This window comes from Nyctereutes procyonoides, unplaced genomic scaffold (assembly GCF_905146905.1).
Source record: "Nyctereutes procyonoides isolate TBG_1078 unplaced genomic scaffold, NYPRO_anot_genome, whole genome shotgun sequence".
Classification (NCBI taxonomy): Eukaryota; Metazoa; Chordata; class Mammalia; order Carnivora; family Canidae; genus Nyctereutes; species Nyctereutes procyonoides.
In genome coordinates this window covers 16,696,684-16,712,400 of record NW_026575037.1, presented here as the reverse complement: position 1 = coordinate 16,712,400, position 15,717 = coordinate 16,696,684, and the positions used below count along the sequence as shown (strand labels likewise).

Below are 15,717 nucleotides of genomic sequence, written 5' to 3'. Positions count from 1 at the left end.
GGATAGAAAGACTAAATTTTTTATCTCTTGGTGTTTACAAACTTTCAGAGGAGGAAGAACATAGTGCCATCTCCAACAGTACGTGAGGACAGGCCATGTGGGTGATGCAGACAATAAATGCTTGGGCAATGTAAAGAAGTGAGACATCACTTCTGGCCAGATGACCATAAATGGCTTCATAAAAGATAGGGATTGAGCTGAGGTTTGAAAAAAAGATAGGTTTCAACCAGATGGAGAAAGAAAGATTACTTCAAGATGTTGTAAGAGTAAAGACCACAGGGGTGCGGGGGTGGGGGTGGATGGTGGATCAAGGGAATATAACTACTTCTAGGGGATCAGTATATGGAATGATGTGTCTGACCTGAAAAAAGAGTTTGTGTAGGGACATGGTGGGATTTATCTCTTGAAAGGTAGTTAGGAGTTAGCTTGAAGAGAGCCTTAAATTTGGACTCTTTCTTCAAACATGTGAATAAGATGTGAATGGAGTTTTAAAAGACCGATCTGGCAGGGAAGTTCAAAGCTCTGAAGTATGCTTGGAGCCAATTGCGCAAATTGTGAGAAGGCCTGGTCTGAACGTTTGTGAAGGTAGATTCAATATGGTCTGGAGCTTGACATGATTGTCAAAACTGGCTGCTGAGATTTGAACCTCCTTGACTAGGAGAGTCGGATACACTTTCACCACTCTTGAATTTGAGGAAAGAATTTTGAAGCGATTTAGTTCTGGATCTAGAATCCAACTTCCCCCACCCCCCAAGTTGAAATCTTCTGTACATACGCGTCAGGCCACTTTTGCTTAAACACATGGCACCTATTTTTACCAAGTGGAAAGGAAAATGTCTGGAGCTCCTCAGAGAAGGAACGGAGATCTGGGCCCCCCAAGCGCAAAACCCCTAAGCCAAAGGGAGAGGCCGTTGCGCTTACGTATTTCATTCTTACCACTTTTCTAGGCTTACATTTAGGCTTAAAGGTTTTCTAGGACTTCTTCCACTCTGTAGGTGCTTATCCATTTTACATACAGGACAACTCAATTCACGAATTCCGTTTAGTAATAGCGCTTTAGGCAGCGAGAGTCTTATAATAGGTTGGAGAAAGAACATTTGGTTCCCTGTGTGTACTTCTCATACAAATCAACTCACTTATTTTTATTAAACACGATACGCAAAGCACCGCGCGTGCACACACATACAGGGTGACCAGTCCTGGTCTGTAAGAGGTTTCAAATCTGGGGATCCCTGGGTGGCGCAGCGGTTTAGCGCCTGCCTTCGGCCCAGGGCGCGATCCTGGAGTCCCGGGATCGAGTCCCACGTCGGGCTCCCGGTGCATGGAGCCTGCTTCTCCCTCTGCCTGTGTCTCTGCCTCTCTCTCTCTATGTCTATCATGAATAAATTAATTAATTAAAAAAAAAGAGGCTCTAAGGAAGAGACCACGAGACCACGATGAGAGTAAAGAGCAAGCCCCCCCCAAATCCACAAGCCACTGATCATGCAATCTGCACTCGTTCCGTGGGAGAGGCTGAAGACCTCCGGCGCAAGAAGAGGTGAAAACGAATGGGATGCGAGGGCACGAGGGACCTCTTCTTGGATGGTGTGGACGGTGTGGACAGGGGGGATTCTTTGAAGCAGAAGGTGCTACGCGGCCCGCACTCGGCGCGAGAACAGTTCTTGGAGCCACCGTGCCCGAACCCCTCAAGAGCTACACGTAGCTACACCTTTACTCCGCCAAGTACCAATTACGCGATTTAGGGCCAGGGGAGGCCCCAGGGCCCGCCCAGAAATCCAGGGCCCAACTCCCGACAGGACCAACTCGCCTCCTCGCCCTCCCCGGGGCCCCGTCGCCCGCCCATTCACCCCACCGCCCGCTTCCCCAACCTGACTTGTGCTCCACCCATCTTAGTGATGCAACACACCTGGCGCTCTTTCCCGCCCTAGACCTCAGACAGACCCCATCAGTCGCTTCAGTCCCTCATTGGCCAGCAGGGAGCCCAGGGGAAGGGGAAGGGCCTTCCATTTTGCTCTCTAAAACTACCCACTCCGGTTCCCCGGTCTTCCCATAGGCTGTCGGGAGAGCAATGAGAGCCCGGAGCTGCCGCGCACGCGCGCGGAGGAGCTCGCCGGAGGCGGGGCACTTCCCCTTTCTAGCAGGAGAATTCCTCGCGCTGTTGTGACGTAGCGGCGCACCGCTCGCCGTCCTCACTTACGATTGGCTGTGGCGGAAGCCCGTCACACAGCCACGCCCCACTCCTCAGCCTAACCTCCCCGCTTCAGAGCCCGCCCGGGAGGCCACGCCCCACCCGGGTCCCGCCGCTTAGGCCTGCGATTGGCTGAGAGCACTGGCATGTTTACCCGCCTCCTACTCCCTCCCCGAGCGTCCGAGGCCGGCGGGACCCCGCGGAAGTTGTCCGTCGGCCTCCTCCTTCCCCACCCCTCGCCAGCCCCTCCCCCGGCCGCGCGCACACGCACACTCTCTCCCCGCGTCCTGCCCCCTCCCCCCGCCCCTGCGTGCGCCCTCCACCTTCTCAAGTTGCTCGCGGTCGCTCGCCGGGGCTTCTCCGTGGGCGGCGGAAGGGCGCGCGGGGGAGGGCGCTCGGAGCGGGGAGCGAGTGTGTGCGCGCCCAGAGCCCGGGCGGCGGGTCACCGCCCCGGGAGATGAGGGTCCGGCGCTGACAGGGAAGAGCGGGCACCGCGGCGGCGGCGGCGGCGGCGGCGGCGGCGGCGGCGGCGGCGGCGGCGGCTCGGAGGGGCCCCGCGATGGCAGCGCCTCGGGAGGAGGCTGCGGGCAGCGCGGGCAGCGGCCGCTGAGGGGCCGGCCGGCCGCAGCGCGGGGCTGACGAGGAGCGAGGCGCGCGCGGCGTCCGCACCCCCGCGCCGTCGCCTCAGTTGTCCCAACTTCAGGCTCTTCCACCCGCCTCCGCGCCCGGAGTCGACAACTTCTTCACCCCCCTCCGTCCCCGCCCTCGCCTCCGTCAGCCCCGGGAGGCGGCGGCCGCGCGGCGGGGACCAGGAGCCGCCGGCCCTGAGATGTGGCCGTGAGGCGGCGGCGGCGGGCGGGCGGGCGGGCGGGCGGCGCGGAGAAGCTCGGCGGCGCCCGGGAGCCGGAGGGCGGCGCGGCCGCGGGGACGGGGACGGGGACGGGGCGGAGGGGCGCGAGCTCCCCGCGCCTCTCCCCCCGCCTCCGCCTCCTCCTCCTCCTCCTCCTCCTGCCGCTGCCCGTTCCCTGCACGCAGCAGCCGGAGCTGCCAGGCGCCAGGGCCGCGGCGATGTCGTCGTCGTCGTCGTCGTCGTCGCCGCCGCCGCCGCCGCCGCCGCCGGCGGGGGCTGCCGGCGCCGCCATCTCGGCCTCGGAGAAAGTGGACGGCTTCACCCGGAAATCGGTGCGCAAGGCGCAGAGGCAGAAGCGCTCGCAGGGCTCGTCGCAGTTCCGCAGCCAGGGCAGCCAGGCGGAGCTGCACCCCCTGCCCCAGCTCAAAGGTAACCTCCGAGGGGGCCGCCCCGGGGCGGGGGGAGCGGGAGTCGCGTCCCTCGCGTTGCCGCGCGGCGCCCGCGCCCGCGCCCAACAGGTCTGCTCTGCAGAGTTTGCTGCGATGGCAGCCCCCTGCCCCCCTGCGCGTCGCTCACCTGCGCTCGCGCCTGCAGCTGTGCGGCTCGGCCCCCCGCCGGGGGGCTCTTCCCTCCCGCCCGGGGCGCGCGGCGCGGCGCGGGGGGGGGGGGCTCCTGCAGCCTGCCGTGCCCTGCCCTCCCCTCCAAGACCCTCCTCCGCTCTTCCGACGCTCGGAACTCCTCCTCGGCGGCTTCTGTCAGCCCCGCGTCGGCGCGCACCCTCTCCTCCCCCGCCCGCGGAGGGAGCGACCCCAGGTGTCACACCGAGCGGGCCCTTGTGGCCGTCCTGACGCGGACCGCGACGGGAGTCGGCCGCCCCGCACACCCGCTGCTGACGAACGGGCGTGAAAACCTGACTAGGTGGTGCGGCGCCTTATTTGCTGGGTCGTTTAGGTTCACGTGGTATCGTTGACTCCGAGAGTGGAAAGACTCCGCACACTTGGTTGCCGGAGAAGGTATAGACGCAGAGACACACACGTACACGGTAAAGTTGGGGAAGTTGCAAGAGAGTCCATGAATCCAGGCGCTTTGCCGCGGGTTGGGAGCTTGGTTCGCGAGGAGATTCCAGGGGACCGCGTAGGTCTGGACAGTGGTTGAGATTCGTGTCCGTGCGCAGGGCTTTGCAGGAGGGCTTGGCGCTTCTCGGCGCGCGCGTGCTTTTCCCGCAAGGGCTCGGGGGACTTTTGATAAAATGGTTTGTTCTTGGCGCGTTATTCTCTTTGGATTTTGTAGTGTTCGTGTCTCCGCTTCTCTGTGAGGGAGAGAAATTCGCTCGGAACGAGAGGATATAACCCTCCTAGATATTTCAGACGACTCTTAGCACAAAAGAAACCTGATAGAAATCTAGATCGTCTGTTTCTGCGAGGCCTGGAAATTAAAGGCTCATACTAAAATAGAATCGGTGGTGAGATTTTTCGATCCGTTTCGCCTCCTTCAAGGATAATCTGGTTCTGATTTCTCTTCGGACCTCGCCTGAGTCTGGCTAGGAGTCTAAAGAAAACCCCGGATCGGATCACAGTTGACCTGCGATAGAGCTGGAACCCCGTTCAGACCCTATACTGCCCTGTCTTTTGGGGGTGCTTCTAAATCAGGGACCTCCACAGCCAGAATCCCAACTAGCTTTTGAAAGGTTTTATTGAAGAAACGTGTAGCGTGTGTGGCTGCATTTATCATCTGTCGTGCAGCTTGCAAAAAATGGTTAAGATTTACGTATCATAGTCCTTGGTAAACCACGGTGGTAGGCATTGCCAAGATTTTAATTCTTGAGTGATATCATAGCTATAAAAGAATATCGTCTTACCTGTTAGGACACTGGATTGCTATTCATGGATTTCAGGTGTAGACTTAATTAAAACGTTTTTAAGTCATTGATTTTTTTTTCCATTAAATTGTGGAATTTCTCATAGTCGGAAGTTTGCTGCTAGTGTTTTTCATGTTTATTAAATTTGCTTTTTTAGTAAGGTATTGTGGGTCCTTAGTATTGTCCTTATTAATGTATTTACTTTAATAAAAATAGGTGCATATTAAACATGGTTAGGAGATGGAGTTTTAATGCAGTTTTTAAAAGCTTGACAAAAATATGCAGAGCCAGTAATCCTTTTAAATTATATGGTGCATAGTTCAACAAGTTGAAGGTGCCGTTGAATTTTTTTTTTTTTACAGTATTTGGTCACTAGTAGAGAAAAAATAAAATTGGAACTTGAGATTAATTTTGCATATTTAACATGAAAATACAGTGTTCTTTAAAAGGAAAGTTTAGGTATTTGAGGTAAATTTATGCAAATATAATTGTGGAAATAAGACCCTTACTGGGATTACCCACTAATAAGAGCTACTTATACTCCAAATGCCAAAAGGCTTGAAAAGTGCTTTTTAAAAAAAATCCAGTTTCTTCACATGGTACTTGGCAGTGTGCTTGATACCACAAAGTTGTGTGCTTTTTTCTGTCTGTAGTAGTTTTTTCCATTTGTGGTCTTAACAAAAACCAGTGGAAAACCCTTTAGTATGTGTATGAAAGAGAATTTTTCTTCCTGCTCTGAAATATAATCTTCCTGTGGAGAGATTCAGATATTTGTGGGCAACCAAGATCTTTCAAGTGTTTATACTAACCTGCTTATGTTACACTTTGTCCACATGGATCTAAGCTGGAAAGGTGCCAGCTATTTTCCTCAAAGCTTACTATGGGTAAGGATTAACAAAATAATCCAACTTTTTCATCTATAAGAAGTTTATTTGTGCAAAATCATTTACTAAGTAGGTTGCAGGATTTTAATAGGGAAAATGTTCAGAGAAAACTATTTTGTTATAGAAAGTTTTTAATAAAAAAAGCCTTGTTAAAAGGATTTTTAAAAAAATTAGGACCTGCCATGTGGGTCCTGAAAATTCAACTGCCTGATTTGTATAGCTTAAAAAAATGTTTTTCTAAGCATTTTTAAATGTTCTTGTTATGTTAATTCTATAAGCTCCCCCTGAGAACTATGTACTAGAAAATAAAAACAGAGGCATTTTATCAACCTTTTTTTCCCCTGTTTTTAAATTTAAGTTAATATAGGACTTAATTTTTCTACCTTAAACTTTTACTCTAGTAACAACAGTTTAGGAAACTTTTTTATTTTATTTTATTTTAATTTTTTATTTATTTATGATAGTCACACACAGAGAGAGAGAGGCAGAGACACAGGCAGAGGGAGAAGCAGGCTCCATGCACCGGGAGCCCGACGTGGGATTCGATCCTGGGTCTCCAGGATCCCGCCCTGGGCCCGCTAAACCGCTGCGCCACCCAGGGATCCCAGGAAACTTTTAACATTAAAAAAATCTGTTATTCAAAATAGGGAAGTTTTCCAGCTTGTTTTAACCTATTTTGTTTAAGTCTCTGAATTTATTTAGTAAAGTAGTAGATGCTTTACATTTATATAACTCTTAGCATTTACAAATTGTTTCAGACTTTTTTTCTACAATTATAAAGCAGTATTGTATATAATAAGTGAAAAGTCCAAAGAGGTGGAGTAAAAATAGAGAGTCCTTATTCTTGATATCCCTTGCTTTTTCACACCTATTAAGGTCATGCTGTTGCATGACAAGCCATAGCTAGGTGTGTTTTTACAAACATTATATTTCACTGGGTCATCCCAGCAACTCTGTGCAAAACCAGTTATCATTTACATTTTATTTATTTATTTTTTCATTTATATTTTATTGATGAGAATGTAGAGGCTTATACAGCTTAGTTTCAAGCCTGTGACTATTTATGTGATATTGCAACTGGTATGGGTCCTCAGGTCAAATGATTTCAGTATTTTTGCTGTTAACCTATTTTATAAAAATTTAAAACGGTGTTACAGAGTTGGGTTATTGAGGTCAGTCTTGGATCAAAGGTAAATTTCTAATCTTTCTGAGTTGTTTTGCTTATCTGTAAAATGGGCATAATATATCTCCTCAGGATTGTGGGGATTAAGTGTGAAATAATGTAAAGTATCTAAAAATAGGCGGTGTTAGTTCCCATTCTCTTTGGTATTTGAAAGTCCAGATTAAGAATATTTTTTTAATGAAGGACTCATATAAATAGTAAACTTTGCTAGTGTACTTCAAGAATGATTCTATTTTTAACCAGTTTTCAGAAATGATTTATGTGAAGTAAGGTGAAACTATATCATTTTTCAGCATAAGTATGGAACAGGAAATAGGGTGGGGTTAAGATTGTTTAAATTATTAAGATCTGTAGTTAGAAGATTTTTACCAAGCAAAGTAGTTGAATTAACCAATAGAATTGTATAGATGTGCATTTCTCCTAAGAGACAGCCAGTAAATAGCAAAGAACAATGAAACTGGCTTTGAGATTGAAGTGAAAAATTTCCTAAGTATCACTGAGATTCTTTGTTGGTATATTCTTAGAAACTGGGTCCCAGACAACCCCTGGGGGGACTCAGCGATTTAGCACCGCCTTCAGCCCAGGGCTTGATCCTGGAGACCCTGGATCGAGTCCCATGTTGGGCTCCCTGCATGAAGCCTGCTTCTCCCTCTGCCTGTGTCTGCCTCTCTCTCTCTGTCTCTCTTGAATAAATAAATAAAATCTTAAGAAAAAAGAAACTGGGTCCCACTGGAAGGTACCCAGGCCAGTAACAGTGATGCTGATATGAAATGCTGTGCTTACTTACTTTCAGGGAAAAAAATTTTTTTTAGGGTAACTGGAACAAGTATGCTGAATGATCCAAAGTTTCTTAACTATCTTAACTTTCTTGGGGTGGAGGAAACACTGCCAACTCATCTTTTAAGATTTATAAGTCTTCTCAAAGTTACTATCATTTTCTATAAACCCCAAACCCCTTTTTTATAGTTGGGTTGGCTCTAAAGGAGAGTTGAAATTCATCTGAATATATCAAGAAAAATGTTTGCAAAGGGATTTAACATTTTTGTCATTTTAGGATTATTTTCTGAAAGTAATGTCATATTTCTTCTAGAAGACTTATTTTTTAGTTAAATTTTAGAATATGCTTGTTAGAGAAATTGATAATGTAGTATCCTTTGCTGGCATCTACATGAAGGAAAATTTTTCTAATTAACATCTACAGAATTCTTATTTAGGGTCAAATTCCTTTTCCCCCCAGTTTTATTACCTCCTCTGATCCTTAATTGAATTTTGGATTATTTTATGAAGTATCTAATTGACTAAAGTGATAATGCAATAAAATGTGTTTAGTTAAAATAGTGTGATCATTATTGGGATAGAGTGCTATCCTGTAAATAGTAAACTTGAGTTGTCTTTTTGCATCAGTTTAATCATTTTTATTTATGAGAATTATATATTTCCGTGATAAAATAACAAAGATGAATTAGTTCTTAATGAGTTTTTGTCCCTCTTTGAATGACAAAGATAAGTTTATCAACAAAAATAATGTATTTGGGAAATAGATTTTTATGCTTTATTTTTGTAATTTTTTAAATAGTAAAAAGCTGGTAATGGAGACTAGCTTATTTTTATTTTTGTGTTTAGCACTCTGGTTCTCAACCGTGTCTGTATACTTGGAGAGCTTTAAAAAATATCAATGCCAGGCCCATCCTCAAGAGATTCTAAATTAATTGGCCTAAGGTAGGATATAGGCATTTGTATTTTTAAAAGCTCCCAGGGTGATTCTAATGTGCAGCCAGGGTTGAGAATCACTAAGTTAGCATTATCTGTCTATTGATTTAATTCATTAATTGAGACTTTGTCCTTTTCTCTGATACTCATGGCTCATTACCCAGCCTATTAACATTTCCTGCCCTCACTTCACCTCCTGCTATTTACTTTTCACTCTCTTAACTTTGCTGCCCCCTATAGCTAATCAGCTGCTTTCCTTGAAGTGATGTTAGATTCTGGAGTTTTAGGTACTATGAGATGATTCTATAGGATTTTTCTGTAGTTACCATAATTAAAACTCAACTGTTACCATTTTATAATAGGTGGTCCATTTTTCTTTTCTCTGATTTTAGAGCTGTGGCTGAGTAAAATGAAAGTGAGAAGTAAAACGGGGTTTTAATCCCATCATTCAGGGTAACATGATGATTCCTACCACTTTGGATTGTAAAACTGGTTATTTGTTATGCACTAAAGGCATTGTTCTGCTTCTAGCGTATATGTTGAATATTAGATATTGAACCAATGAACTTTTCTTGAACTTAACTGTATTTTTGGTCATGCCTTGTCCTTATTCAGTGACAAGAAATTTTTTTTGCACAATATATTTTACTTCTATCACCTTAATCTTGACTACAGCTTTTTATTGAAGATAGAACAGCAAGGACCACTTATATTTCATGTTCTTGTTTTGTCTTTGGCCTTTCTGTTATGCAGTTTGAGTAAGACTCCTATTTGTTGATTTGTTTTTTTAAGTCAGTGTTCAGTTATGGAACAGTGTTCTCTCTCCAGAATGAAAGACTTTGAAAGCAGAAGTCATCTGTGTTTTCACATCCTATTGTACCAAATAACAGTATTCTGTGCATAGTAAATACAGTTCTGTAGTTAAAATAACTCTTGTCAAATAAATTACCTGTTAGTTGTCTGACCCTCCTCCCTTAACACTCCTCCCCCTATCTAGTTAATTGATTTTCTTTCAGTGATGTTTGTTCAGTGAAGTTTGATGCTATCAGCAGATTGGTTCCCTTCTGTTTTTTGTTTTTAAACATTTGATTTATTCATGAGAGACACAGAGAGGGGCAGAGACAATAGGCAGAGGGGAGAAGCAGGCTCCCCAGAGGGAGCCCAATATAGGACTCTATCTGGAGACCCCAGAATCACACCCTGAGCCCAAGGCAGATACTCAACTGCTGAGCCACCCAGGCTCCCTCTTTTTTGTTTTTATAGATATAAATATATATCTATATTTTAGCTATATTTGTGTCTAAATATAGTTCAGGGATTTTAAGGAAATAAACTCTGGGCTTTTGATACCATGACAGTAAATAGTAAATGTAGGTTTAAAATGAAGGATGTTTGCTCTTGTATTTTATGCTTTGCAAATAACTGGTTTAAGTGATAGGTAGGTAACATTATTGATAGATTTCCTACTAGGAAAGGTGTTGTGTAAGGTTTGTGTGGAAAAATAGTACTGAATTGACTCCCAATCTGGACATGTGTATGCAAACATTACATGAACTCAAATAATTAGTTTGCAGTAATTTCCAAATTTGACTTGCAATCTTTATAAGGATGTCCTTGAAGGAGATGAAAGGAACAGATTTTAAGTATATAATTACTTTTAATGTATTATTGTGTAACAGGGAACCTAAATGCATTGCTGAAAGAGTTTTACATGTCAGAGTAGGTTTATGCAAAATAAATTCTACTTGTCAGAACAGGATATTGACTAATAAGCAGTTTCAAAGCTACTTTTTATGTATATCTGTTTGAAGTCTTTCCTGAAGGAATTTGTTTATGTGGGCTTTTTCGAGTGAGTATTGGTGAATTTTAGAAATCTGCAATTTTGATCAGAAATCCTAAAGATTATGATTTTCAGAGGAATAATTTGCTGAATATGATAGGCTCACATGATAATATTCAGAGAACCTATTTCTAACTTGGACACCGAAGGCAAGGGATTTCTTGGGAACACACTCCTCCTACTGGAATGGTGATGCTAATTGCAGCTACTATAACCTTACCATATTATATCTAGTTGAGCCTTTTGGTGGTGAATGGGACCTCGGAAGTCATTGTAGTTTAATCTCCATTGGGAATCAGTTTCACTCGTGTTCAAAGTAAATAGCTTGTCATTTCATCAGGGAAGCTTTTTTTTTAACCTAGGGAGGAGGAAATATGGGGGGTTTTTAAGCTCTTAGATGTTTTCTCAGATTTTGCTTTATTAATGAATAAACTGTATGGGCAGTACGGAAAAAAGAGGTTAAATGTCTAAAACAAGAATTTTTTAATGGCTGGACTTAAAACTTGTAGTTCAGGAGTATTAGATATGACTTCAAAAATTATACATTTTCTCTTTTAAGTGATTTTGCCTTTGTTTCACACCCATTCGTAAAAGTTAATCTATAATTACGGCTGTTATCAGAAATTAGTGATTATTTGAACACATTGTTAATCTCATGCCTTTAAATTAATAAAGTGAAAAAGATGAAACAGTTTTTGTTGTAACCCTGAATTTTGATTTAGCAAAACTGAGTGTTTTAGACAGACTTTTCTAATAATAAACATCTGCTGAAGCCATAAATTATAATTTCTGTAGGAATATGTATCTGCTTTTTTAAAAAGATTATTTATTTGAGAGTGGGGGGGAGACAGAGGGAGCGAGAATTCCAGACAGACTCCCTACTGAGTGGGCAGCCTGACACAGGGTTTGAGTCCCACAACCCCAAGACCCCTGACCTGAGCTGAAACCAGGAGTAGGATGCTTAACCTCTTAACTGACTGATCTGCCCAGGCGCCCGTGTATCTGCTTAAAACTAACAAAAAAACCCAACTTACACTACCATTCTTCTTTTAATTGGCCAGAGGAAAATTTTTGTTTGCCTGCTGTTAAAACTAGATATATATACTTGCTTTCACAGTCTGGTGCAGAAATATTTTCCTATTTTCCTCTCTTTGGTGTTCATAGTACTTAAAATTTAGAGATTAAAACTTAAGTGGATAAAATGCTTTTTAAAAAAATTAAATGTCTTTAGGAGCTTGTAGGTTGGTGGGGAATATAGACATATAAGGCAGTTTGAATTACTATCATGTTTTGTGATAAGAGTAAGCAGTAAGTGGCTAGAGTAGTATATGGGGGACCCAATCCAGTTTTGGTATGTAAGGAGAGAGATCAGGTAAAGTTTCCTGAAGAAAGCAGCAGGTACACTGAGACCTAAAAGAGGTGGTCAGCCAAGACAGATGGGGTCTGAGAGGTCCACCTAAAGGGTAATATGTGTAGCCCTAGAGGTGAATGAGTATAGCATATTTGAGAAACTTCCAGCAGTCTGTGTGGGCTGTGATAAAGGATATTGTAACAGGGAACTGATCAGACAAGAGACTGATGAAGCAACAATTAGAGTCTATATCATAATCTTAATGCCATGTGCTGTGTTTACTCCTGATAATAGCATGAAGAGTGTATTGGAGGATGGGAGTAAGGTTGTAACTTAGGATGCTGACACAGTAATTCAGACAAGAGATGACAGTAGCCTTGTCTAAGGCAGGACTTTGTCAGAGGGAAAAACCAATGACGATACATTTCTAACTTGGGCAACCTAGAGGCATAATAGCAATTTACTGAAAGGGAAGAAAAGAGGAAGATCAGATTTGGGAGAAAATGTTTTTTTGTTGGACAGGTTCAAAGTGAAGCTGTCCACTAGGAAGTTAAATATTTGGTCTACACCTAAACAGAAAGAGCTATCCTAGAGAAAACAATTTGAGAGTCTTTAGATTAAAAGTGGCATTTGAAATGATTCACGTAGAAGCAACCACTGAAAATGTGTGGAAAGGGAAGAGGCCAAGGAATACCATCATTTAGATGATGGTCAAAGGAAAGGGGGTAATCTCAAGGCAAGAGAGACAGCTTGAGTGGAAGCAAAGGGAGACCGGTAAGAGTAGAGGCAAGGCAGTCATGGGAAGAGAATATTTAAAAGTGGGGGGTGGGGGACTAGTAACATTGAAAAAGAGCTGTTGACAAGTGAAATAAGAACTGAAAAGTCTCCATGGGTTTAGTAGTCTTACTAACATTGGTGACTTGAGAGGCATTTCAGAGGATTGATACGAAATTTCTGTAAAGTGAGGAATAAATGAAAACTATTAAAGTCAAATCAGTAAGTATGGACATCTCTTTCAGGAAGCTTGACAAAGAAAAAAACTACATCATTAGCTGTCGGCTGCAGAACAAGATTTTTAGAAGGGGGACCAGTTAGATTATTTTATTGGGCAAGGCAAGACAAGGCATGGCATGGCTTGGGCTAAGGGTGGTAGTAGTTGAAATGAAAAGTAAAGAAATGTATTTGAGATGTATCTTAGATAGGACTTGTTAATTATTTGAGGGGAGATGGAGAAGGAAAGATAGGAATCAAGGGTGATTTCCAGGTGTTTTAGCTTGGACCACAGAATGAGTAGATCTACCACCACAGAGAAGGAATACATTGAAGAAGGAACCAGATATAGAGGGAAAAATCCAGAATTGCATTTTGAAAACTTGAGGTTGGAGATACCTTTTGGCAATCCAAGTAAGAATATCAAATAGATATTCTTTGGAAAGGGTGAATCGCAGAGTGCCCATTTGGTAATTTCTGTAACTTCTAAACATTAATTAGAAGATTTTAAAGTTTGCCTGTTAGAAAGTGGTCATAGTTTGGGATGTTGGCCCCTTGGTCTTCTGGCCTTATTGGGCTCATCTAGTCACTATTCAGTGGAATGTCTGTGTATACCAGATGGTGTATGTGTGAGGGAGATCACAAAATATGTTGGGACGAATGCATGAGTAAGGTTAGTGTTCTTTATTTAGTGTTTTCTGTGTTTAGACTATAAGTTAAGTGGTTTAAGACCTGAGATCTAGACCTTCTCACCAGCATTTAGGTAGTCAGTTCTTGGTTTTATTATTTATTAAATGAAATAATGAAGCAAAAGCTATTAAATTGACTTAAGGAAAAGCACCATTTTGTGTCATACAGTGATTCATAATTTTATACGGACTTACAATGTTTACATACAACCCTAAGTTTAGCATTTTGTTGTTAAAATCAAAACAGGTGGGTTGTATATTTGTGTAAGTTAGTATCTTATCAGTTATTGATTCGTCCTCCATAATATTAAACTGAAGATATGTATTGCCTGCACTAAAGCAATATTAACATATTATTTTCTTTTTTTTTAATTTTTTAATTTTTTATTTATTTATGATAGTCACACAGAGAGAGAGAGAAAGAGAGAGAGGCAGAGACACAGGCAGAGGGAGAAGCAGGCTCCATGCACTGGGAGCCCGATGTGGGATTCGATCCCAGGTCTCCAGGATCGCGCCCTGGGCCAAAGGCAGGCGCCAAACCGCTGCGCCACCCATGGATCCCAACATCTTATTTTCTAACAGTACAAAGGAGAAATAATAGTAATTGAGCTTTGTCAAGGTATTGATTTCTTTTAGGTCCTGGGCAGGTAGACCACTACTGAACATAGTTTTTCTAAGAATCTTCAGTGCAGAGGATTTTTGTTTCTTAAATTCCTCTGATATAAAAATCTTCATTGATCTTCTTTGGTGTCTCCCTTTTAGCACTTCCTCCTTTTTTTAGAGTAATGAAAACTTTTCATTGGAGAATATTTAACATTTGTTTTATGAATGAGTAGTGAGAAACAAGATGAAGTGAATCTGACAAACACTTTTGTCAGAGCTAGATTTATAATTTAGGGTTAAAGTTACAATCAATAATAAGCAGTTTTAATAAGTTATTATGGGATATCAAGAATTGATCAGACTGTCTACTTGTTTTTGCCTTTCTTTTGGAGGGTTTAGGAAAACTCTCCTACACAAGCTGTGTACACACAGTTTTTGAAAATTTGTATTTGTGGCCATATTAGCGTAGTCTTTCTGATCATTTCCCAGTTTGAGAGAAGAAATAAATCGAAGTAAGATAACTGAGACTTGGATATAAAAGTCAGTTGGGCTAATTCATCTATCACTTTACTGATTTTATTCTGTAAAACCTCCGAAAAACAAATTGGATGATGTCAACTCCTTAAGTAGTTTTCTACATTGATTTGTCCTTCTAGTGAATTAAGCAGCCTAAATTTGAATCCAAAGTGGAAATAAAGTAGTAAATGTAACAATGTACCTTTTAGGAGGCATTTAGTTTTAATAGTCGTATTTCCTTCATAGGAAATTTCTATCATTCACTTAGGAAACTTAAAAATAACCCAGCTTTTACCTCACTACTGAATACCCAGGCACTGATGTTGGTATTTTATATATTTTGATATCCTGTTTTTAATTTGGACCACATGGATGACCTTACACATAACATATTTTGATATTTTGAGAACTGCTTTTTTACCTTTTTTCTTTTTCTTTTTTTCTTAAGATCTAGAAAAGTAGCTTCTCCTGTGGAATAGGAATGACTATTTTAGGATACAATACTTGCTGTGAGTCATGAGTGAGTTTCAGTTTTCATGGTTTTCTAAAATAAACTCACTTAACGACGTGCCACAAGAAATGTCATATTCTCAACTACCCTATTTCCTTTATAATGGCTTTATTATTTTTATAAAAACTTACAGACTTCACTGTCAAGTCAAAAAAGAATCTTACAATGATAGAAAATAAAAATCCTCAGAGAAAATGTCTCTTAAAATTTTGAGTATCTTTTTTATTTTTTTGATTTTTATTTATTTATTCATGAGAGACACAGAGAGAGGCAGAGACATAGGCCTCCCATAGAGGGAGAAGCAGGCTCCCTGCGGGGAGCTGGATACAGACTCAGGATCATGACCTGAGCCAAAGGCAGATGCTCAATCACTGAGCCACCCAGGTGCCCCAAATTTTGAGTACCTTTCTATATTTTACCATTAAGTGGGATTAAATAATATATGCTGTTCTGTGTGTAACCCATTATTTACTTTAATTGAATATTATCAGTGTGCTTCTGAAAAGAAAAAAATTAATTTAGATTTGTTTCTGAATACAGTTTT

The 15,717-nt window shown here is 42.6% G+C and overlaps 1 protein-coding gene across 3 annotated transcripts in view; it reads left to right on the top strand.

The window, feature by feature from the left end:
* PPP2R5A (protein phosphatase 2 regulatory subunit B'alpha) overlaps window positions 1-15,717 on the top strand; it is a 151,408-nt gene that overhangs the window by 79,929 nt on the left and 55,762 nt on the right. Inside the window, exons 1-2 of one of the 3 annotated variants that reach the window (XM_055319294.1) lie at window positions 3,067-3,467; window positions 3,990-4,080. The exons of 1 other annotated variant lie outside the window; for it this stretch is intronic. Coding sequence is in view for 1 of the 2 variants with exons in the window: in XM_055319292.1 (XP_055175267.1) it covers window positions 3,257-3,467 (211 nt within the window). In the remaining variant the exon portion in view is untranslated. Of the gene's footprint in view, window positions 1-3,066; window positions 3,468-3,989; window positions 4,081-15,717 lie in introns of those variants that run through there. One more of the 3 variants, XM_055319292.1, reaches the window with a different exon arrangement.